General features: G+C 42.7%; 1 protein-coding gene across 1 annotated transcript in view; it reads right to left on the reverse strand.

Annotated features, from left to right (window-relative positions):
* The window catches only part of prex1 (phosphatidylinositol-3,4,5-trisphosphate-dependent Rac exchange factor 1), a 242,446-nt gene that overhangs the window by 44,749 nt on the left and 171,272 nt on the right, over positions 1-26,425 (reverse strand). The window contains exons 20-26 of the mRNA XM_086005396.1: positions 25,884-26,020; positions 23,137-23,251; positions 17,901-18,067; positions 15,622-15,783; positions 14,551-14,761; positions 7,280-7,556; positions 5,890-6,093 (exon numbers count right to left, since the gene is read on the reverse strand). Of these exons, the coding sequence (XP_085861522.1) occupies positions 5,890-6,093; positions 7,280-7,556; positions 14,551-14,761; positions 15,622-15,783; positions 17,901-18,067; positions 23,137-23,251; positions 25,884-26,020 (1,273 nt within the window). The remainder of the gene's footprint in view (positions 1-5,889; positions 6,094-7,279; positions 7,557-14,550; positions 14,762-15,621; positions 15,784-17,900; positions 18,068-23,136; positions 23,252-25,883; positions 26,021-26,425) is intronic.

The following is a 26,425-nucleotide window of genomic DNA, read 5'->3' on the forward strand; positions in this document are numbered from 1 at the left end:
TTGGAGGGAGTGCAGCGTAGGTTTATCAGAATGATACCCGGACTTCAAGGGTTAAGTTACAAGGAAAGATTACATAAATTAGGGTTGTATTCTCTGGAATTTATAAGGGGTGCTTTGATCGAAGTTTAAGATATTAAGGGGAACTGATAGGATAGAGAGAGAGAGAGAAAAACTAATTCCGCTAGTTGGGGAGTCTAGGACTAGGGGGCATAGTCTAAAAATTAGAGCCAAGCCTTTCAGGAGTGAAGTTAGGAAACACTTCTACACACAAAGGGTGGAAGAAGTCTGGAACGCTCTTCCACAAACGGCAATTGATGCTTGGGGGTCAATTGTTAAGTTTAAATCTGAGATTGATAGATTTTTGTTCACCAAAGGTATTAAGGGATATGGGGCAAATGTGGGTATATGGAGTGAGGTCAAAGATCAGCCATGATCTCATTGAATGATGGAACAGGCTCGAGAGGCTAACTGGCCTACTCCTGTTCCTAGGGGATCTGGAACCTGCATGAACAGGGCAAGAAACTATGCATGTCCCTAACCAATTGAAGAATCGCTAATGAACAGTACAGTCTGAAGCAGGGAGTGTCAGTTAGAATAGTTAATTCAATGCCAAATCCATGTGAAATAAGAGAGGGAAAGAAAGATGTGATTGAAAGAGAAAGAGACACAGAAAAAGTAAAATAATTTTTTTTTTTAATCTTTTAAAATCTGAAGGAATGATACTCCTCACTTGTAAAAGTTAAATTTTCAATGCTAGAGAGGTTGTTTAGCAGTAATTAAGACTTAACACACCATTAAAAATTAGTTTGCACTAGAATGGACAATCTGTAATTTTTCCTGGCGCATTTAGTGGGTATCCAGTGGGCAAGTACCCCAACTTCACACATTCCATGTGTTTCAATTGCAAGTCTCTGGGCGAGATACTGGTACAGCGAAGCTTCTAGTGGAGCAGTGCAACTCTGACAGCAACTTCCTGATTTCTGTGTTTAACTGCGCATGTGCAGTCACCCAAAGTTGTTGTCCAATTTACTCTTAATAGTGGTGAGCACCGATAGCCTCACCATTATTTTTACTGCAAAATCCGGGCCATTGCCCTCACTATAGGACCATAGGGCTTTACAGCGCCGGAGACCAGTCAGCCTGCTGGGTCTGTGCGCCGGAGACCAGTCAGCCTGCTGGGTCTGTGCGCCGGAGACCAGTCAGCCTGCTGGGTCTGTGCGCCGGAGACCAGTCAGCCTGCTGGGTCTGTGCGCCGGAGACCAGTCAGCCTGCTGGGTCTGTGCGCCGGAGACCAGTCAGCCTGCTGGGTCTGTGCGCCGGAGACCAGTCAGCCTGCTGGGTCTGTGCGCCGGAGACCAGTCAGCCTGCTGGGTCTGTGCGCCGGAGACCAGTCAGCCTGCTGGGTCTGTGCGCCGGAGACCAGTCAGCCTGCTGGGTCTGTGCGCCGGAGACCAGTCAGCCTGCTGGGTCTGTGCGCCGGAGACCAGTCAGCCTGCTGGGTCTGTGCGCCGGAGACCAGTCAGCCTGCTGGGTCTGTACACTTCTTTGGTCTATGCACCTCTTTGGTAGAGCACTCCAAAAATGTTACTGCCCTGCTCTCTCCCAATAAATTTGTATTGCGCCAAGTCAAATGTTTATGACTCTTTCTTTAAAGATGCAATACTCGCAGCTCCAATTACTCCATGGCAAAACATCCCATGCTCTAAAAACTCACTGTATAAAGAAATTTCTACTAAGCTTTCTCTTCACTCTTCGTGACCATGTTAAATTGATGACAGTGTTATTCCCTCACCAACCAGAGGAAATAGTCTTTTTCCTATTCACCCGATCAAAACCTTTTGCAATGTTAAAAACCGCTGTTAAATCATCTTTGCTCCAACAAAACTAATCCTAGTATCTCAAGATATCCCAATTTTTTTTTATCGTTTGATATCATCCTGCGACCTCAACTGGACATTAAAAATACACAAAAGACCACATTGTTGCACCTCACAAAGCTGCACATCATTTAACAGTCAATAAAAAGCACGTGCAAAAACATGAAATATTTGATGTGCTTTATAAATAAAATATGCATGAGGTTTGAGGCTTTACAGACAATGAACCTTTTGTGCCACATCTGGCATAAATGTGAGCTGTAATGTATAAACTACTCCCCCCAACAGTATCCTCTATTGATATCACACCTGTAACATAAATGCGGTCTTATCAAAAACCTGGTTTGTTATTTGACTGGATGACAGCCACTGCCTGATCATCTTACAAGGAGAATACTCAATGTAATGCTGATGCAAACATTCAAATAGCAGGCAACATGACCCAACTGTTGAAACACACCTGAAAGTAGTCGGTTCTCCACAAACTTATCTAATTTTTCCTTTAATTGTTGGATGCAAAAATACAGCGTGGCTAGTAAACCATGCTATGCTTAAGCCATTCATAACATAATGGAAAACATTATAGATTTTTATGGATGGGCTGAATAGAGTCCTTCATCTATAATTTGTGACCAGGACCTCTACTAGTGCTTTGGAATTGGATGCTTGTAGGGTTTTCCAAGAAGGGCCTTGAGTGATGCCCCAGGATTTCCCTTGGAGCAGCCAATGAATTTTGTTGAAGTAACACAATTAGATTTACTATGAGCCCATTCTCCTCTTCACTAAAAAAAAAAGCACAGATTAGAAGCCATTACATACCAGCCCTGAAACCAAACCAAACGACCTGTTAAAACCACCATCAACTGTTGGGAGCTTATGTATTTTCAGATCTCTATAGGACTCAATAATAAATATTTTTTATAATTCACACACATCCTACTCAAGAAAAAATGCTAGGAATTTTTTATACTACTGGTTATGAAACTCAGAACGGATTCGAGAAATGTTTTGTATCCAAAATCAGAAACTTGGTGCAAATAGCAGATTGTGAAAAATGGTTTGTGGAGGACACCTGAATAAACATTGTTTTTTTCACCTCACTATTCTGCATAAATACCTGCAAGAGCCAAACATTTAAAAAAAGCTTTCAATGTTTGGAACTGAACTCGTGAGAAAATTGTTCACAGACTGGTGGAAAAAAAGTCTTTCAAAACAGCTGGTATTTCAAACCTACACCAAGCATGAACAAGTTGCAAGAAATAAATCTGTTTCAAATCAGCACACAATGGAGCAATTGATTAATTCAACTTGTAGTGTCTGCATTTTGGAAAAAAGAAAACAAATTTAGAACTACTACTTCATGCTTCACTTTTGCTTTAAATTCTTATAGACTGCATAAACAGCACAGCTTATAAAATTCCAGCGCTCATTTTACAGATTTAGTTTAAGAAACTGGCAGATGAGATTGTTCACTTCATAGTTGGCATGTAGTTCAATTAAAACAAAACAGCGGCGCTGCATCTAGCACAGAGATTCTGAAACACTGCAGGAAAAGAAGCACACTTTCATGCTGTAACTGGAAGCTGTTCAGTAAGTACTATTTGGGTGCAAATAGCTGAAGTATGAGAATATAAAATTAGCCATTAGTAAAGTGGGGGGGGGGTGGGGGTTTGGTGGGCAAGCAGTTCAGCATGCAACTCGGTTACAAACCATCCCTTTATTCACTATGTTGCACAGTTTTACGTCACTCCAGAAAGAATCAAAAGTCAAAAGGAACTGTCTTAAACTCAGTCCAGTAAACCCATGACTCCATAGCCCCAAACTATCAGAAATGTAGTACTAATTCAATGACTGCTTGGGAGGGGGAGGAGAGGAGAGCACAACAGAATACATCATGTGCTGAGAGAGAGTTGCAAGTTAGGTTTTAACCATAACACAAGAGAAATTACCATAGATATTGCATATAATACACACTAGCTGCAAAACATTTGCACCATAACACACCATACATGGCAAGCCGCTTGAAAAAGTAAGGGCCCAGAAATTCGGGTCTCCATGGGCGAGTACGTACGGGGTACTCACCCGTAAGCCCAATGGAAGTGCCGGTTTCCTGCATGCACTGCGCATGCGCGGGAAACCAGCACTTTCGTTCCCCTGAATGAAGAGGTTCAGAGGTCGAACGCGTGCGCAGGAGAGGCTGCGCGTGCGCATCGAACTTCGTTTTTTTTTGCAGGTTTTCCCGGGAGGGTAAGTCTCCAGAAGTTAGACATGTAAAAAGCAGGCGTAAGGCCTGCTTTTCACAAAGTAAGTGGTGAATTAATTAAAATTAAAACATTTTTTCCACAGGTTTATTTTTAAATACTTTAAAGCAAGTAAGTTTATTTTTAGCCCCGTTAGAAAATAAAATTATTTTTTTCAAAAATTTAAATTGTTTAAAATAGTTATTTCATGTAATTTATAGTTTATTTAAAAAGTGATTTAAAAAAAAAAAAATTATTTGAAGATTTAGTGCCGTTTTGGGGCCGTAGTATTTATAACTTTTGACAGGTCTTCCTGTCAATCTTATGAATGGAGCATTCCCTGCTCCGATTGGCTCCCCATGGCCCACGTGACGCATCGAACTAACTGCGCCCCTGGGATACGCAAGCACTGCACGCCGGCAGCTGGACCAGGCCCCGGATTGGAATTCCACAGGGGCCCACAGCTCAACGGCCGGCGCGCAAGGCAAGTGCAGATCGGGGGCTTGCACCCGCGGGAAGCCCCCGACCCGAATTTATGGGCCAATGAATTCATCTTCCACGCATACTGCAAATAAAGCAACAATCTGGGCGAGGAGTTTCTACAGTGAGAACTAAAGCCAACACAGCCTAACATACCTCACAAAGCCAACATTTCAAAAATTCGTTCCCAAGTGCAGAGAACTGAATTAGGTGGTCAGGCACGAATCGCATTGTCTGGTTGCTCAGCGCAACATTCTTTGACTGTGGGGACAATAAACTCGAATACAGATTATTTTGGATTTTTAAATAGTATTTTTTAAACTCAAGGTAATTACTCACTCTTACCTCCCCAATCATCCAATGTCACCCGAGTCCGAGAAGGGAGTTTGATGACCTGGTGTTGGACTCCCACCAATGCCAATCTATAATTGGCTGCAATAAATGCACAGAAGTAGCCAAGGAACTAGGCTTCATCTATTTTTAGTCCCTTCCTGTGTGTCAGCCCTGCCATTTACTTGGTGCCTCTCTACAAGATCGGAAATGCAGTGTGTAGGGAATTATGCACATAAACCCACAGTGGGCAGCATCAAACCTTAAAAATTTCATTTTTCTTTGCAAAATATTCTGCATTTGTATTTCACCCAAGTTAGTTTACCAATTTAGAGACATGGGCAACAGTATACACAGTGGTTATTCTATTAGTGAGCCTATACATTCTTACTATAAAATAGATAAATAGATATTGGTGAAATGGCCTTGTGACACAGGAGATTGGCGCCCGAATGTTTGTTTTGTAGAGGTAGCATGTTGGCTCGACCCAGTGACTCCCCACAAGGTGAGTTTACAATTTCAGCTGGGTGACCAGATTGCATCACTAGGAGAAAGCCAGAACCGGAGAGACGGAAAACTTCCCTACAGATTAATTGTTCTACATCACGCCAGACTCAATCTTAATTAAAAGCAACCCATTATGAAGCCCCATCAACAGAATCGTGCCAGCTTTCCAGCCAGCCAGGGAATGACCAATGGCACGAGTTCAAAAAGGGAGGAATATTGAAGGGTACAACGAGTGAGCAGGAGGATGGAATTAGATTAGGTGGCTGAGGTGAAGGAAGAAAACTAGTGCAGACTTAACAGGGCCTCATGGCTTGTTTCAGTGTTGGAGCATTCTATGATTAAAAACACCCAACTTACAATATTTGTACAAATAAAATATTAACTATTAAAAGATCTACCATAAAGTAATGTTTGGTTACTGGTGTCTCATTAAGGGAATCAGGAGAGATCCATACCTATAGGAATCCCTGTAACTTGTTGTATCATGGCCAGAGTCATCCTGCTCTTCTTCATTCACCACAAAGCAGACTCTCTTTGTTCCACAGTGTTCAGCTTTGTCAATATCGTTTTCTTCCATCAGAATGGATGGGGGCAGTGCGAGGTCTGAAGTATGCTCCGAAGTCTCAGACTGGGCAGGCTCAGTTATTGAGGACAGCAAGCTGCAGACACAATAGAAACAATGTTACCAGCTGATCTACAATAAATGCTTTGCATATGGAAATAATTTTCTTTTTCTTTGTCAAGCCACCTGGAAACAATCACCTCGCATTTCAGATGGAGTGGGTACCACTTCTTGTACTTGAGGGACACATGTAACTCAATTCAGAGGTGAAAACTACCAGACAGATTGATTCAAGTTACAGTTAGACTGTAATACAGTTAGTGAACAAATGTTATTTATTCCAGGTCATCGGTGACTGCCCTGCAAACAGAATATTACAGCCTTTTGACTAAAACTGTTGAGAAATCACAGTTTGAATCACAATTGGCGTTTATCCTCCAGCTTCCTTGGGTTTCCGAGTTTGGTATCCTGGTTGGGTCAATAGGTCACACGAGTTCCCAGTGAGCTGCCAAAAAAAGTATCTTCCAGTTGAATTGCTTCAATGTCCAAACAGGGGCTGCTAGAGGAATTGCAGTGAGAGTGCACTATATACAAATAAAGTGATCGGTTTCTTTCAATATACAGATTCACTGATGCAAAACAAATCATCTGGTGCTTAAGGTCAGAATTATCTGACTATTCTGCTACCCATCATTGCTGCAGGTTATGACCAGCTTAATATTAAATTTGATGTCATTCGAATTTGGATTTATGGTTACTCATGGTCTCAAGTCGGTTAAAGCAGCGAGCAGCTGAGCCAGATTTAAAAAACGCTCTGATCCAGCTGATCCCCAGCTTGAGCTGAGTTAGATGATCTCACCCAGTAGTTGAACGCTGGCTGAGGAACCGAAGCCACCACTCAGGAAACCGAGAAAAAGATTACGAGTTTTCCACAAGAGAGAAAAAAAAAGGACAAATTAGCCCAGGCTTTTCCAAGCACTTCCCAGTAACTGCTTAGAGAGCAGCACCTGCAGAATGATATGGAAACAGGTCACCTCACTAGCTGAGAAATAAACATGACTTGTTTTTGGGTGGGAGGGTTAGAGAAGGAAACAAATTTCAAGAGAAACAGGCCATCTAAACCTGCTTAAAAACTATTAGTGCAGCAAAACCATTAAATAAATAATCACCAGAGTATTTGTTAACAATTAAATTAAAAACCCAATTTGCTGTAATGGTACAAAAGCAAATTTTTGCAAAATGGGTAATCATTAATGTTCAATTCAGAGCCACTGACTACTTACACATTTATTTGCATTACATATTGCTTCATTTCCTTCGAAGAAATCTCCAGTTTAATAAAAAGCTGGAAGAAAGAGTCCTGAATCTCCAGGTCTTCCTGCTTCAATAGAAAGCTCAAGCCTCCACCTTCTTGGGTCATCTCCCCATTCTGTTGATTTACCAATTCATCTGGATCCAGCTGCTGGTCTGTTTCCCCTTCCCCCCTAACTAAACACTTCCATAGAGGTGCCGCCATGGTGGTGATGCTATGCCGAGTGAAATTCATAGGATTTATAATACCTGTGAACAAAAATGACATTTTACTGATATTCACCCAGTGATTACTTTGGCAACCAATTAAAGTACCACTGAACATTACACATTTCTGGGACCATGAACAAGAAATAATACAGAATATGGCCAAGATCAAGCACCCAATGTTGCCAGCAGTAAATTACCAAAATATTATTTTGAGGAACAAATTCCAAGTCCCAGCCTTGATGGTCAAAGCCACCTACATACATACAAGAGTTTTGTAAACAGCAACAAGATGTAGCTAGATGGAACACAGGATCCAACCTCAGAGGAGGTTAAATAAATGTGTAAATTCAATCTGCCAATCCAAACTGTGTTTATAACAACCATGGAGAAGTCCAGAGCCCGAGAGGTGAACGGAGCAGAAAGTAAATCCATCTTGAAGCAACTCGCCATATAAACTCAAATACATGACTGGTTTGTACAGAATGTTCTCTGCACCATTTCAATGGCCCGGAATTTGCTGTACTATTAACGGCAAGGCAGTCAGACAGCACTCGCCATTATTACAGGGCAAATCTGACAGCAACTTCCAGCATCCGCACAGGCACAGTTAAACGCAGAAATCTGGAAGTTGCTATCAGTGATACCCTGTTCCTCCACAGGCTGCGATGTTGCCGCCTTCGCCAGTGGAATCTGCACTGAAATCACTGTAATGGTGTGAACTTAGTGTAATTACCCACTAATCTCATACTAAAGACAGATGAAAAAGTTGGGACTAGTGCAATCAGGAGTAAGAGTTTTTAATGGCGCAATAAAATTGGCTATCTAATAGAAAGCAGAGAGTTGGGATAAATGGTTCATTCTCAGACTGGCAATCAGTAACTAGTGGTGTTCCGCAGGGATCAGTGCTGGGACCCCAACTCTTTACAATCTATATTAACGATTTGGAGGAAGGGACCGAGTGTAACATATCAAAGTTTGCAGATGATACAAAGATGGGAGGGAAAGTAGTGAGTGAGGAGGACATAAAAAACCTGCAAAGGGACATAGATAGGCTAAGTAAGTGGGCAGAGATTTGGCAGATGGAATATAATACTGGAAAGTGTGAGGTTATGCACTTTGGCAGGAAAAATCATAGAGCAAGTTATTATCTTAATGGCAAGAAACTGGAAAGTATTGCAGTACAAAGGGATCTGGGGGTCCTGGTGCACGAAACACAAAAAGTTAGTATGCAGGTGCAGCAGGTGATCAAGAAGGCCAATGGAGTGTTGGCTTTTATTGCTAGGGGGATGGAACATAAAACAGGGAGGTATTGCTACAGTTGTACAAGGTATTGGTGAGACCACACCTGGAATACTGCATACAGTTTTGGTGTCCATACTTAAAAGACATACTTGTTCTCGAGGCAGTACAAAGAAGGTTCACTCGATTAATCCCGGGGATGAGGGGGTTGACATATGAGAAGTTGAGTAGATTGGGACTCTACTCATTGGAGTTCAGAAGAATGAGAGGCGATCTTACTGAAACATATAAGATTGTGAAGGGGCTTGATCGGGTGGATGCGGTGAGAATGTTCCCAATGATGGGTGAAACTAGAACTAGGGGGCATAATCTTAGAATAAGGGGCTGCTCTTTCAAAACTGAGTTGAGGAGAAACTTCTTCACTCAGAGGGTGGTAGGTCTGTGGAATTTGCTGCCCCAGAGAGCTGTGGAAGCTACATCATTAAATAAATTTAAAACAGAAATAGACAGTTTCCTAGAAGGGGAATTAGGGGTTATGGGGAGCGGGCAGGAAATTGGACATGAGGCTAGGTTTGGATCGGTCATGGCCCTGTGGGTGGCGGAGCGGGCCCAGGGGCCATGTAACCTGGTCCTGCTCCTACTTCTTATGTTCTAATTCTGTGTTAGATTTCAGGAGAAGGTTCTATTCACAGGGATTAGTGGAGACCTTGGGAACAGGCTGCCAGCTAGGAGTCCTTCAAGAGTAAAGTGGGCCTGTTCCTGGCTGGGGTGGAGATCACCTCTTACAGAAGGTAAGTACTGTAGGAAATACAGGGACAGAGTGATCTCCTGGACGAGTTTCGATCGCCTAGATGGGTCGGAGAGGAATTTCCCAGATTCTTTCTCCCAAATTGGCACATTGGGGTTTTTTTTAAATCTGGTTTTTCGCCTCTCCCGGGAGATCACATGGGTTCGGGTGGGATGGAGAGTGGAAGTAGATTTGAGGTTAGGATCAGATCATCCATGATCTTATTGAATGGCGGAGCAGGCACGAGGGGCCGATTGGCCTACTCCTGCTCCTCTTTATGTTCTTATGCTTGTTCTTAATAAGTGATAATTACTGCTGAACAACCTCTGGCCCTGAAAAATTAATTTTACAAGTGTGGCATCTCATTTCCTAGAAAATTAATGTTGCAGATTTTTAAAATAATTTAAACTTTTTCCTGTTTTTGTCTTCTCCTTTAACCACATCTGTATTTCCCAATCTTTATTTTGCTTCCTGTACATGATTTCAATGTAACTTATATTTCCTGTTTTTTTTACTTCCTGGTTTGGACTGTGTGCGGTTCAGTGAAGATTCTTCAATCTGATTGGTTGAAGAACTTCCCTGTTGCGTGACCTGCTCAAGCAATGGATCAGATGCCTGGTTACTAGAAATCTCTGCTAACAAGCCTGCAAAATGTCTCTGGGCAACTGGACACGAGGTGAACAGCAAAAGCTGTTCCTTCGCCACTCACAGCAAAATCTGGGCCAATGTTTTTACACAGATTTTCAGAAAAATTAGTTTAATCAATAAGTATTAAAATTAATTTAACATACTGAGGTACCAGTTTTCCTGAACATTGCTCCCATTCATCTTGCACAAAGATCAGCAAAAAGGGGATGAGACCCCTTACACTGGGTCAGAAGGTTGTGGGATCAAGTCCCACTCCAGGGACTTGAGCACATAAAAAAAAGCTAGGCTGACACTCCAGTGCAGTGCTGAGGGAGTGCTGCCCTGTCGGAGGTGCCATCTTTTGGATGGGACGTTAAACCGAGGCCCCGTCTGCTCTCTCAGGTGGACATAAAAGATCCCATGGCACTATTTCGAAGAAGAGTAGGGGAGTTATCCCTGGTGTCCTGGCTAATATTTATCCCTCAACCAACATAACAAAAACAGATTATCTGGTCATTATCACATTGCTGTTTGTCGGACCTTGCTGTGCGCAAATTGGCTGCCGTATTTGCCACATTACAACAGCAACTCCACGTCAAAAGTACTTCATTGGCTGTAAAGCGCTTTGAGACGCACGGTGGTCGTGAAAGGCGCTATATAAATGCAAGTCTCTTTCTTTCTTTCTCTATCCCATTTACGTGGGATTTCCCTGGCAGGAGAGAGCAGAATCTTCAATGTAGCAATGTTATGAGCTGGGAGGGACATTTCTAGCCTTCCACCTTTTTCTCCTACTGTTAGTGGTAGGGCGGCCAGGCGCAAGGGCATTAATGAGCTGTATAATATTTTTATCTCGAGTCTATCAAGTCATACATTGCTTGATCAAATTTGCTATATTTTTATGATGGGCAAGTTATTGCTGCAGGTAGATTGCTGTGGGACTGCAGCAAGCATCAGAAATTATGCTCAACCCATCCAAACCCTGATGCTTGCAAACTAAGTCAACAATCTTTCCCGATGCAAGACATTTAGTTAGTTCTTCTCTCCACAAAACCTCTTATTCTGTTATTTGCATAATGAGATTTTTTTTTTGCCTCACCTCCCATGGTGGATTTGCAATATTTGCTTAAGACACAAGTGCCTTATTTGTTTATTCTTTGCTCCTCCCTCACTCTTGCTGAAGCGGTTGGTGTAGCACTGCCTGGGGAGGTTTTTCTCACCATCAAATCACCAATGACCAGGGACACTAACAGATGACGAGATTATTTGAAACTAGATTATTTGTAATTTTTCCACCTGATCAACACGTGACGTAGGTGGTTGTACTTTGGGAATTGCAATTCCGTAGGAGCAGGATGAAGACTAAGTTTCACTATGGCCCTCTCTCTCTCTCAGAATTTGTCTGAAGGATCTGAAAATCCCCATGCAATTTTCAACTCTGAGAATGAAGCCCCAGGCTGCCTTAGTCAAGATAAATGTTCCTCAACAAAAATGGTAGGTAAGAGGAAGCAAAAAAAAAAACATTTTCAAAATTTACTTGAAATCACAATTTCCACAAAATCTGATCCTAAAAACCCATCTCCAATTTCCAAAAAGTGTTTCCAAGCCTATTTTCATTTCTGATATCAAGTGCTGTTGACAACCGGAGGACTGCCATTTTCTCCCATTTATCAAGAAGATTTATTCAACAACTGACCATACATTGCTACAAAATTTGGGATATAAATCACTGGAAGTTTATAACCCTACAAACTTGAAGTCCAACTCTTACACGGGTAATATAGGAACAGGAGTAGGCCATTCAACCCCTCGCGCCTGTTTCACTATTCAATGAGAGCCTGGCTGACCTGTATCTTGACTTCATCCACCTGCCTTGGCTCCGTAGCCTTTTATACCCTGGTCCAGCAAAAATCTATCGATCTCAGATTTAAAATTATTAAATTGATTGCTTGCCAAATTTCTACAACCTCCTCCATTCCCACCGTCCACGGCCCCAAAAACTCCTTCCTGGAGACACAGCGATTTACTTGTTCTTCTTCCAAATTAGTATACTGTATTTGCTGGTCACGATTCGGTCTCCTCTACATTGGGGGGATCAAACGCAGACTGGGTGACCGCTTTGCTGAACACCTCCGTTTAGTCCGCAAGGGTGACCCTGAGCTTCCTGTCATTCTCTGCCCCACGCCTCCTACACTGTTCCATTAAAGCTCAATGCAAGCCCGAGGAACCTTCCAATTAAGCACTTAACAACCTTCTGGCCTCAACATTGAGTTGAACAATTTTAGATCATAACCACCACGCCCATTTTCTCAGACAGCAGGTGCTGGTAATGGTTCTGCTGTAACCACTTACACCTCCTCTGGACCCAGTTTCGTTATTATCTCATTATTAACCCTTTTTTGCCTTACGCCATCATCCCTTCCGTCATCAAAATCACTCCTGCCCTCCACCCGTAGTTATTCCCTCCCCCCAACCCCTTTCCTCCCTCCCCCCTCACTACCTTGTTCCTGTCTCTGTACTTGCTTCTTAACTGTTAAATCTCTAAATTCTTCCAGTTCTGATGAAAGGTCATCAACCTGAAATGTTAACTCTGTTACTCTCTCCACATCGGCTGCTTGACATGCTGAGTGTTTCCAGCATATTCTTTTTTTAAATGACAAATTTTAGTTTGGTAGTTAAACAAAAAGTGGGAAAAATCTGCACAATGCAGACCAGACAAGATTGGATACAAATAAAGGTGATGATGAACATGGATTTATAGCACGTTTACAGCACCTTGAACATATCAAGACATCACAAGGTGCCAAATAAAAGCTGAAAATGGGCATTGTGCACAGGAAGAGTCAGGAGAGAGGAGGTAGGTTTAACGTGAGGGCACAAGGGTATAGAAAGACAACTCCAGAATAAAGAGGCATGTTGGCTGATGCTTGCCAACTATGGCAGGACAAGGGGGAGGGACGGATGGATAGATAGATAGATAGGAAGGAAAGACTTGCATTTATATAGCGCCTTTCATGGCCACCGAACGTCTTAAAGCACTTTACAGCCAATGAAGCACTTTTTGAAGTGTAGTCACTGTTGTAATGTAGGAAACGTGGCAGCTAATTCGCGCACAGCAAGCTCCCACAAACAGCAATGTGATAATGACCAGATAATCTGTTTCAGTGATGTTGATTGAAGAAGATATTGGCCAGGACACCGGAGATAACTCCCCTGCTCTTCTTTGAAATAGTGCCATGGGATCTTTTATGTCTACCCGAGGGGGCAGACGGAGCCTCGGTTTAATGTCTCATCCGAAAGACGGCACTTCAGACAGTGCCGCACTCCCTCAGCACTGCATTGGAGTGTCAGCCTAGATTTGTGTGTTCAAGTCTCTGGAGTGGGACTTAAATCCACAACCTTCTGACTCAGACGAAAGTGCTACCCACTAAGCCACTGCTGAATGGTTGGGTAGGGCTGGGGCACAAGAAGGTTGCAGAGGAGTTTTTAAAGCCAATGAATGCATCCTTCCAACGGTTCAGTGGATAAATAAATGTTAGTGATGCAACCATAGAAGATCCCAGATTTAATCCCAGCTCTGTGCTGAATTAACCATCAGCAGCTATGGTGGCAGTAGGCGTACTACAATTAGCTCAGCAACTGGCCACAGAGAGATGAAAATTCAGCTAGGGCTGTGATTCCTGATGGCATCCAGTGACTTCTGCTGGAAAAGAAAGGAGTGAGTGTGAGTGTGAGTGTGAGTGTGTGAGTGTGAGTGTGAGTGTGTGAGTGTGAGTGTGTTTCAGAAGAGCGCAGGATCAGGCTTCCTGTTATGAACCAGTCAGTTAACCTGCTGACAGTTGCGGTCTTGGCTCACACATGGAAAATGCAGACCTGCACGAGGCACCAGAAGGCCGTCAATACGCATGGAACTGTACCCCAGCATGCATCATACGAACATATGAACTAGGAGCAGGAGTAGGCCACTCGACCCCTCGAGCCTGCTCCACCATTCAATAAGATCATGGCTGACCTGATTACTCCATATTCCTGCCTACCCCCGATAACCTTTCACCCCCTTGCTTATCAAGAATCTATCTACCTCCGCCTTAAAAATATTCAAAGACTCTGCTTCCACCATCCTCTGAGGAAGAGAGTTCCAAAGACTCATGACCCTCAGAAAAAATTTCTCCTCATCTCTGTCTTAAATGGGCGACCCCTTATTTTTAAACAGTGACCCCTAGTTCTAGATTAGAACCTCTTGTAATGCAGTTGGTCAGTGAGATTAAATTCAACTCATTCAACAGGAATTTAAAGTCAACATTTTCAGTCAAGTAGGAATTGACCAGTAATTTACATTTAAAAAACAGAACTAATTTTAAACAATCAACACCTGTTAATTACCTTGCTCTTGCTCCAGGCCAAGGAAAGAATTTTTTCGACCAAAGCGTATGCTGAAAGATCTTCCAAGAGAGGTAGTACTTTTTGGACAGGACACTTCAATTACATTAACATGACAATTGGTTGGACAGAAATCAGTGCTGTTTAACAGGTGTAACTTGGTTGAAGCTTGCTTGAAGGAGGGCCATGCTCGGTTTTTCAACTCCTGGGCAAACTAAAGATAGCCACAAAGAAACAGAATTCAAGAAAAATGCATTCATGAAAATTCCCCATATGATGCAACAGCTTCCAAAATTTAGATATAATACAACAGGTACATAGTATGCTCATCTTTGTGGCATCTGGTAGTATGTATGGACAGCACCTCAATAATGAATTTAATTTTCTTCAGTTACAGATATTTTAAATGCTGAATGTATAAAGCAGCTAGTTGTTTATTTTAAACGGGGGCAGAGATTCCACTGGTCACTATATGCAGCAATATTTTGAATTACTTGTTAAGATTTCCCCAGTTAACTTCACAAATGCTTATACAATGCCACTACATCTGATTTCTTACCCCTTATATATTGCAGCATTATCTCCCAATTGGAGATTGGATTTAAGCTTTGTTACAAAATCAGGAGATTCCCATTTCTCATGCATGCATCAGAATCATAGAGCAAGACTTGAACCAAATCATAATAAACTACCAGAGGAAGATTTGAACCAAACCATAATAAACTACCAGAGGAAGACTTGAACCAAATCGTAATAAACTGCAGTGCAGGATTTGAACCAAATCATAATAAACTACAATACAGAGTTTGAACCAAATCATTATAAACTACAGTGCAGGGCTTGAAGCACAATTAGCACATACCTACACATACCTAGTGAATGCACAAAGCTCAGCTCTCATCAGGGCCACTGAGTTGCAGCTTTCATAGAAAAACAGATGGAATCATAGATTTTGATCCCCAAAATATTGGTAAAAATACTACAGCTTCGTCTAAGAGTTAAACAGAGCACTTGCATGAATCAAATTTTACAGGTTGGATTCTACAATTCAGCAAACAAATTTGTTGCAAGTACCTGTGAATAGTTGGCAATTCGCTTGCCAATGGTGTCGAGCTTGGTCTCACACAGATGTCTGAATTCAAACTGGGGCTTAAAGATAATGGAATTCCTAGAAGATATCAATCCTCTGCAATTCTTTATAAACTGACGATCATCTGCTGCTAAAGCTTCTAAAATCTGAAAAAGAGGCAATGTTTGTTATTGAGGTCTTTTGAACAACAAAGTATTAATTGGAAAAAAATCAGTTTGTTGGAATATTTACCATGGGACCTGGAATGTAATTTTTTTAATTTACCAAATAGTTAGATTAGACAGGTGACAGAACGGGGAGGTGGGGGTGGTGAAGGAGACGGGCGCAGCATTTTTCATTACAGAACAAATAAGGGGAGGCTTCCTAAAAATGCAAAAGCAGGCCTTCAAAATTTTATCTGAAATCAGAAGATTGTGTTTGTACTTGAATAATCTCTTACTATAAAACATGGCACACAATGGAGTTTAAAAAAAAATATAAAGTGGGGAAATCCCACTTACTTATTGGCAATCAAAGCTACCTCAGTTACTAGTGGAATAATTTTGGCTGACACATCTTGGAAGCAATGGGACTTGAGCAATTGCATAAAATACAAAACAATCTGGCAAGACCTTGATGCAACTTCATGCTAATTGCTAGTGATGCTGATTCCCAGGAGGGTTGCCAACCTTTGTTGGGAAGCATCCCTGGAGGCTTGCTAATGTGACATTCTGACCTAGTGACATCTACAAATGTTATTGCATTTACCTTAAAGGTTGGGCCTCGTGTCGTTGGGTATCTTTGCTTGTGGTTTGGCACAAGCAGCTGGTGTGCAAGAAGCTCAGAGAACCAGGGAGTCTCTGCAAGCAGGTGCAGAAGGGAACCAAAGATGGGGAAGGGATTTCCAGTGGGGATACCAGAGGTGGGAGGAACCTTGATCCTACCAGTAAGTAATAGTAATAGCGCTACCACTCAGATTCCCCTGATAACCAACAGTAATACAGTAACTCACTGACAGTCTACGTGTAACACACCACCACCTTCTCAAGGGCAATAAATGCTGGCTTTTACCAACACCCACAGCTCATGAATGAATTTTAAAAATGGGTGCAACACCCAGATATCCTACCTGTAACGAGTAGGAATTGTATAGCCCACTGAGATTCACTCAAACTACAGCCAGAATCCCCTCTGCACTGCTCAAGGGCTCAATGTTTGGGGCATTTCTCACATTGTCCTAAACTCAGCTTGGCACCAGCATTTCTAAAACACTCTCTGGTTTGGACTCAAAGTAGAGCCCTCCCCCCCACAGTGGACCCCAGTTCCCTCCACCCCCCCCCCAAATTCTTTCTCCTCCCCCCCCCCCCACCCCCCAGTTTTCTCCCTCCCCCCCACCCCAGTGGCCCCCAGTTCCCTCCCCTCCCCCCATCCACCCCCCCAGTTCCCTCCCCTCCCCCCACCCCTAATGGCCCCCAGTTCCCTCCCCCCAGTGGCCCCCAGTTCTAACCCCCCCCACCCACAGTGGCCCCCAGTTCTCTGCGCCCCCCCCCCCAGTTCTCCCCCCGACCCCAGTGGCCCCCAGTTCCCTCCCCTCCCCCCAGCCCCCACCTAGTGGCCCCCAGTTTTACCGCCCCCCCCAGTGGCCCCCAGTTCCCTTCCCCCCCCTCCCAGAGCCCCGCACCTGTCCATCTCTCTTCCCTTCCCCCCAACTGCCAGCCCCAAACAACTCTCGGCTGTTGTTTTACCACCTGGTCCTTGTTCCAGTCCAGCCACTGCTAAGCAGGGGCCACCTCTGTGGCAGCAAAGTTTGACCGTAATTGATTCTAAATTATTTGTCCCCTTAAGGAAGTGGTACCAAGTGACTTGGGTGAAAAGGTATCACTAGATCTTAAATAGTTTGCATTTGTTTATCTTTTGCACAGAACCAATCCATCAGCTTTCATGGTAATTCCAAGTTAGTCTTGGGAAGAAGGAGACAGTTGGCACCCAATCCTGGTCAGTCAAGTGGGCCATCTCTGTCAATAGAGTTCACCAACGGCCAGGGAGGTGGGATTGTAAACCTACTAGGGTTTATTAAATTGCATTTGATAACCTGAAGTGAAGGCTTTGAAGTCCAAATCATTCCTTAACACCATATCTATTATATATTCCTTAACACCATATCTATTATATAAACCAATGTTGTAATTTATAGGTGGTCTTGTCTAATAATTGGAAAATATATTAGAATTCCACAACATGCACAAGAAATCAGTCCTTGAAGGATTAATTGAATAATCTATACCTTAGCAGTTAAATTGAAACATCCCTTGGGCTCCACCATTTTTTCCTTGACGTGGCATTTTATTCCTGCAGTGCTGACGTACTCGTAGACAACACCATGCTCCAGATGCACGTTATCCACAGTCATGTTGATAGGAGAGGTCGCCCCGTCAGTGTTTGACTGCAAGTCTGCAAGGATCGATAAGTGATTACCTCTCATGGGTACAAAGACTGACTGAAAACAAGCCTCAATTATTCACTTGAGATTTAGGTTTAATTACACACTGCAATCAGTATTTTACTATTTTGAAGTAGCCTCTGCTTCACTGGCAGCTTGGTTAAGCAGAGGAGCTTTACAGGTCAAGCCACACTAATTTTGTATAAGAGTTGGAAACAGAATATCTGAAAGCCTTTCTGCTTGCTCTGACAATGGTATATGACAAGGGGTGGGGGTAGAGATGAGAATGACCTAAAATTAAAGTGAAGAAGATAAAGTACGAATAGTTGGCACCAAGTTAGTTGCCTGCAGGGCCTCAAGGATAGTAGTGAGCGATATGGAAATGGTGTTTAAAACAATAAAGGGATTCAACAGGATAGATGCAGAGAAAGTATCTTCTATGGTGGGGAAATCCAGAACAGGAGGGCATAAACATAAAATTAGAGCTAGGCTATTTAGGAGTGAAACAGGGAAGAACTTTTTCACACTAAGAGTTTGAAATATCTGGAACTCGCTTCCCAAAAGGCCGTAGATGTTGGGTCAATTGGAATTTTTAAGACCAAGGTTAATAGATTCTTGTTAGGTAAGGATATCAAGGGATATGGAGCATGATGGCGTAAGAATATAGAGGAAGGTGACATAAATGGAGTTAAGTACAGATCAGCCATGATTTAATTGAATGGTAGAACAAGCTCAAGGGGCTGAATGGCCCACTCCTGTTCCTATGAAATATAATGCTGACCTATTAGGTAATGCTTTTCTGAGGTTAGAGGTTAGGGATGTTACAAATGAAAATGGCAAGAACTTGGCTGTACATCGAATTCATACCATATCTGACCTGGGGGTGACTGATGCTCACAATGAAGCGGAGCAAAAAAGGTTCCTACTCTGGTGCCGACAATCCTTACTTAGATTGATCATCTCAACTATTTATTGCAAAGTATGTTCTAGGACACCAGATATCACCGAGCAATATCAAACATTAGATATTAAGAAAAAATCTCTGAGCACAAACTATATAAACTAAACTATGTGAAGACAATGCAAGCTGCAAAGGATACTCAATACAGGGTTAAAAATATCTTGCCAGAAGTTACAAAGAACAGACAAAAGGTCAGGATCACAATGTGTGAAACAATATGTAAATGTCAGAACTGAGATTGTGTCACTGCAATTGAATATACTGGCCTGCTGTATACAAACAAAAGACGAATACAGAATGGACTGGAATGTCCTCAACTCTGAAGGATTAACTATCTTGGAACAATGCCCAAAAAGAAAGCAAAATTTGAAGTTTCCATTTTCTTACAATGGGTTTCATACCCTCCCTCCCTCATTCTAGACTAGTCTGCATGAAATGTTTTTGAAGGAATGCTAGTTTAGAAAAGAAAATTCTGATGGAAAATAGGATCCTTAAAAAATGAAAGTGGTTGGGATTTGAGCATGTATTGACATGCAAGTGACAATGCAACTTGCAAGTCAGGTAGATGACTCCCCAGAGCACTAATTCAAGGACTTCCAATAGATGGTCTCATACCACATGGACAAAGTACCTCCAAGAAATTTTATAAACATATTTTTCACTCTAATATCAGGCAAGATCACCACTGCTTCCCCATCCCACCACCCCCACAATTCCCTCATGACATGAAAACATTAGGTGCCCAGGGAGTGCAGTTCTGCACATGTGCTCATACATGCATGTGTTATGTGCAGAGCTCTGTTGTTACTTAGCTCAGTGTGAGGTGCAGTTAACAATACACTTCAGATCTTCTAGCCGAGCATCACGAAGAATGCCAAATATTGGTGCTAGACCTGGATTTGTGGCGTAACAGCAAGCTGCTTCGATAAAACTACAAGATCTTGCTAAAGCAACTGGTTCCCAAAGAATCATAGAAAGTTACAACACGGAAGGAGGCCATTTCGGCCCATCGTGTCCGCGCCAGCCAACAAAGAGCTATCCAGCTTAATCCCCCTTCCCAGCTCTTGGTCTGCAGCCCTGCAGGTTAGAGCATCCCAAGTGCACAACCAAGTACTTTTTAAATGTGGTTAGGGTTCGTGCCTCTACCACCCTTTCAGGCAATGAGTTCCAGACCCCCATAACCCTCTGGGTGAAGAAATTTCCCCTCAAATCCCCTCTAAACCTTCCACCAATTACTTTAAATCTGTGCCCCCTGGTTTTTGACCCCTCTACTAAGGGAAATAAGCCCTTTCTATCCACTTTATCTATGTCCCTCATAATTTTATACACCTCAATAAGGTCTCCCCTCAGCCTCCTCTGTTACAAGGAAAACAGACCGAGCCTATCCAGTCTTGCCTCATAGCCAAGATTCTCTACTCCCGGCAACATCCTTGTAAATCTCCTCTGTACCCTCTCTAGTGCAATCACATCTTTCCTGTAATATGGTGACCAGAACTGCACGCAGTATTCTAGCTGAGGCCTAACTAATATTAATGGGCCAGAACTTCGGGTCCCCACGGGAGAGTACGCGCTGGGTACTCACGCGTAGGCCCAACAATAGTGCCGGTTTTGTGCAAGCGATACGCATGCGTGGGAAACCGGAACTTCCGTTTCCTTAAAAGGAAGGGGTTCACAGGTCGAACGCATGCGCCGGAAAGGCAACGCGTACGCCTGGAACTTCCGTTTTTTTTGTAGGTTTCCCCGGGAGGGTAAGTCTCCAGGAGCTACGCTTTTAAAAAGCAGCCGCAAGGCCTGCTTTTAACAAGGTAAGTGGTGAATTAAGTAAAATTAAAACATTTTTTCCACAGGTTTATTATTTTTAAATACTTTAAAGAAAGGTAAGTTTATTTTTAGCCCTGTTAGAAACTGTAATTAATTTTTTCAAAAATTTAAATTGTGTAAAAGTTATTTTATGTAATTTATAGTTATTTTAAAAATGTGATTTTTAAAAATGTATTTGAAGTTTTAGTTATGTTTTGGGGCTGAATTGTATTCATAGATTTGACAGGTCTTCCTGTCAAATCTATGAATACAGATTCCCTGCTACCATTGGCTCTCCATGGCCCATGTGATCCCAGGGGACGCTTCGAACTAACCGCGCTCCTGGGATACACAAGCACTGCGCGCCGGCAGTTGGAGCAGGCCCCGGATCGGAATCCCACACGGGCCCACAGCACAACGGCCAGTGCGCTCGGTAAATGCAGGTCAGAGGCTTGCACCCGCGGGAAGCTTCCGACCCGAATTTCTGGGCCAATGTTTTATACAGTTGAAGCATAACCCCCCATCTCTTGTATTCTATGCCACGGCTAATAAAGGCAAGCATTCCGTATGCCTTCTTAACCACCTTATCTACCTGGCCTGCTACCTTCAGAGATCTGCAGACATGCACTCCAAGGTCCCTTTGTCCCCCTACACTACTCAGTGCCCTGCCATTTAATATGTATTCCCTTTCCTAGTTAGCCCTCCCCAAATGCATTACCTCACACTTCTCCGGATTGAATTCCATTTGCCACTGTTCTGCCCACCTGACCAATTTATTGATATCTTCCTGCAGTCTACAGCTTCCTTCTTCAGTATCAACCACACAGCCAATTTTAGTATCATCTGCAAACTACTTAATCATACCACCTATATTCAAGTCTAGATCATTGATATATACCACAAAAAGCAAGGGACCTATTACTGAGCCCTGCGGAACCCCACTGGAAACAGCTTTCCAGTCACAAAAACACCCATCAACCATTACCCTCAGCTTCCCAGCCAGTTTTGAATCCAACTTGACACTTTACCCTGGATCCCATGGGTTTTTAACTTTGTGATCAGTCTGCCATGTGGAACCTTATCAAAAGCCTTGCTAAAGTCCATATACACTACATCAAATGCACGACCCTCATCTACCCTGGTTACCTCCTCAAAAAATTCAATCAAGTTTGTGAGACACGACCTTCCCTTAACAAATCCGTGCTGACTATCCTTGATTAATCCGTGCCTTTCTAAATGAAGATTTATCCTGTCCTTCAGAATTCTTTGCAATAATTTTCCCACCACCGAGGTTAGGCTGACTGGCCTGTAATTACTCGGTCTATCCTTTTCTCCCCTTTTAAAACAAGGGTACGACCCTCCAGCACCACACCTGAAGCCAGAGAGGATTGAAAAATGGTCAAGGCCGCCGCTATTTCCTCTTCTGCTTCGCTTAACAGCCTGGGATACATTTCATCCGGGCCTGGGGATTTATCCACTTTTAATGCTGCTAAATCCCTTAATACTTCCTCTCTCACCATGTTTATTTCATCTAATATTTCACACTCCTCCCCCGATAGCAATGTCTGCTTCGTCTCGTGCAGCCAGCTGACTATGAAACTGCCAAGACTCTTAAGATCAACAGCATGGAAAATCTGCTGAAAACAGGTCTTCCCCCTCCCAGTCAGTTTTACTGAGTTGTGGCTACTTGAACCGACTGCAAGACACCCGCAGTGCACGTAACTGTGGTACGACCATGGTGTTCTCACAATGTAAATGCAGCTTAAAATTGAAAACAGAAGTGGTTTAGCATCTTCCTTTGCACAGCAGCTGTAAAGGCTGACAGAACATGAAAGCCACTATCAAGGTGCATGATGAATTTACATTTCCTAGATATTGGTCAAAAGATAACAATGCCTGGCAGCTGAAATGTACACAACCAGCTTGATGTGCAGATCTCTATGTGGTGCGACCAACTTCTATGTGGAACTCATACTTGTTTGAAGCCAGTTGTGTAAAAAAGGCAAATAAAAACTGTACCTTAGCCAGTTTTATTCTTTACATATTCAACTTTGTGGTTCTACACATGCTCCTTGGGATTAAAGCAACGTGAACAGAAATTTTATGACTCATGTTACAATGGCCATCAATCTAACTAAATTTGAAACTCTGTGCACTGGATATTTTAAAACAAATTAATGTGAAACACTCAGGCTTCTAAAAGAGGTTTAGTCAGACAGGTTCCGTTTGCAATTAACCACAACATACCTGCCTCCTGTTTGCTCTTGTTGATATGATCAAATACTTTAGTTTGACTGGTTGAGACATCTAACAGCTTACCATGCACTGATAGATCAGAAAGACTGCAAAGACAATCTGCTTTGGCTTTTGTTTGTGTTGTCTCCTCATCTACATCTTCAACAGTCCTATATATCCACTGACTAGATCTTTTTCTCTTGAAAAATGGAAAAGAGAGCAAGAATGTATTAGGATTGTTCACCATTTTCATTTGAACAAATTTGAATGTCTGAGTCTAATGAAGCAAGTTTTAATACAAAAAAAACAAAAATGTTAAACTTTATTTTCCTTCATTTGCTCAAATTGAGCCTTTTCACACAACTGATTAAGAAATGTTGAATTGCTTATTAGTTTTCAGTTGAACCAGAGTTACTTATAGGAAAATGAGGAGGAATGCAATAATTGAAAGATTAAAAAAATTAAAACCCTGACAGTTGTATTTTTTAACACCAGAGCCTGGGTGGGATAGGGTGGGGGAGGGGTTAAATATTAGTTTTATTGGTCCAACTAATCTTGGGTCTGCTGTAGTAACTGAGATCACGTTCAAAATCAGTATAAAATGGAGATTAATGGGTCACTGTGATTATAATTGAAATATGCAAAGTGGGATAGTATTAACCAATTATTGTACCAGGGAGTAACACAAACACTTGGTATGTAGCATCATGCCAAGGTTTCCACACAGATTAAAAAACCTGAAACATCCTGAAGTAAGCAATGGTAACAAAAAAGCTAGCTAAACAAAGACAGAAAGTTTTATAGAAAGTTAACCTATAAAACGCATCTTTACGTGACCTCAGTCAGGGGCCATTGGGCTGGCATTCTACCGAAGGTGCTACACAGATTCTTTGAGCTTTGCCGATTGAAACTATTACTTAACACTCCAGAGAGACCGACACATATCCATGCATATGGTTTGCAATTTTGTGCATATGCTTTCGAACAAAACGTGTGAATAGGACAAGGAACTTCATAACTGTACAGAGGCACCTAATTAGACTGTAGCAGTATACAAGTTATTGCTCAGTACTGGAAGCTAAACAGGTTTTTATTCCCTCAAACATATTCTTACAGAATTGTGCAGAAATAATGAAATAGCATCTTCATCAAAAATTCCACTTTTATGCAAGTATTCACTCCAACTGTGTAATTAGCAATATAAAACATTAATGCAGAGTTAGTGAAACTTTACATCAGTATAATTTTTTGTCCAAAAGCACCCTGCCCCTGACAACCCCTTAGCTATACTAGAGCCCCAAATGATTCTCTTCCTAACAAGACAGACCAACGAACACCTCCCAACCCTTAGCCAATAACTGCTCTTCAGCTACTCAAAGGCTCTGTTGGGTGGATTGCTTGGCAATGCCCCACTTCCTACTTTTGCAGCAGCACATAGCCTCTGGTGATAATCAGAACCATTGCAGTCAGGGGGATTGCTTTGCAATTTCGCCACACAGCAGTACCTCAGTCCAAGTCACACGCGATCCTGATTGGATATGCCATTCCTTAATCATTGCTGCACCAAAGGGGATGATTTTTGCCAATGGAGGTGCGTTGGAGGCGGGGCTGCTGCTCGTCAGGTTTCAGTCCAGCCATCATCGACTTCTGGCCAACCCACGCTATTTTCCCTTGATTGACCTCGTTAAGCCCACCCGGTGGGTTTAGCAGGCCAATTAAGGGAAACCCAGTTACAGAGAACGTCAGTGTTTGACGTTTGATTTGACAGATGAATTGTCATCGTTTGACAGCTCTGTGAAGCTGTCAAACACTGACATTATTCTCTGTTGTTTGATGAATCCTTGTATTCAAGACTCATCAAACCGCTTTTGTGAGCAGAAATTAGATGGTTGTTGCACTGGAGAATGCAGCAGCCATCTGTCATTTTTGCCGGTGAGATGCGGGAGTCTCCGGTTCCCCAACTGTTGAAGCCTGCAGGAAGAAACAAAGGTAAGTAAACATTTTCTAGCACTTATCACTCACCTCACATACTTACCTCTTCACACTTGCACCCATCACTTACCTCCACAGTGCAATTTAGCACCATTCCGACCCCCGCAGACCCACTGCTCGCTTTGGTGACCCTGGCGGGGTTTCCCAATGTCGGGAATCCCGCGCCTCTGGTGGAAAAATGGGGATAATCCTCTAAACTGCCTGTTAACTGGCAGTTAGTTGGCTGTAATCCCCTTCCCGCCCCGGCGCTGGTTGGCTACCCGCCTCCTGGGAAGATGGCACAGAGGCGGGATGGGTACGCCTCCCCAGGGCTGGCAAAATCCAGCCCAATGTCCTAGAATTCCCTACCAAATACCATTGTGGGAGCACCATTACCACAAAGACTGCTGTGATTCAAGAAGGTGGCTCACCACCACTTTCTCAAGGCAACTAGGGATGGGCAATAATTGCAGCATTGCCAGCATTACCCACATTCCTTCAACAAATTAAAAATGTAGAGCCAAAACTGTATATTTTTCCATGACAAACTTGGAAAACAACCCTCATTCTACCGCTACATTGCACACCACTTTAGAATTCCAACACAACATGGCCTTTAGTTTCACTGTGCAATACATTCTTCTGGAATATTACAAACAGTTCCAATTCAATTCACTTACATCTGCGGCAGGAGGAGGGAAGAGGAAGAATTGCTCTGGTTGGTTATGTGTAGGGAAATGGTAAACATATTATTTTTCTATTTACTTACAATGGTACACATTGACGAGACCAATTCATCCGCACCTAGTTAGAGAGAAAACCCATGGTTGCATGCAGTATGCAGTATTACTGCTACTTACCAATAGATGCTGTACATTTTTTCGATAAGCACTGAAGTGTTCAAGGACCTCAGTGTAGTTCTCTTTGCTGACATTATTCCCGTTTACTTTCAAAATACATTGGCCAGCGAGAAGCCCAGCTGCTGCAGCCCCAGACCCTGCAAGATAATCAGAATCTCAGCACATTCTTGTAAACCATTTATAGTCCACAAACTTAAAGCTGTACAACCCTACAACAAACATTGTAAAGCACTCTACTGACTAGATTATGCTGAATGCCCAGCTGGGAGCAATTGTCCAGGGTGTGGTGGCTCCGGATCAATCCTAATCTAGGCCAAAGTGCCAGCTGTCGCCATTGGGGCTACTGTGGGATGAACGTGATGCAGAACACTCGAACAGCTCTAGACAGATGTGGAGGTTGGGGGGAGCGAGGAGGAAGGAAGGGAGGAAGGGCCATCAAATTTACACAGGGTACAGAAAATAAAATATACAAATATATTTTTTTAAGTGAAAGCTGGAATGGGGTAGAGGGAACTTTTAACAGAAAGCACCCCCTCCTCAGA

Source organism: Somniosus microcephalus, chromosome 13 (assembly GCF_052327205.1).
Source record: "Somniosus microcephalus isolate GS21.2 chromosome 13, FLI_Smic_1.0, whole genome shotgun sequence".
NCBI classification, from domain to species: domain Eukaryota; kingdom Metazoa; phylum Chordata; class Chondrichthyes; order Squaliformes; family Somniosidae; genus Somniosus; species Somniosus microcephalus.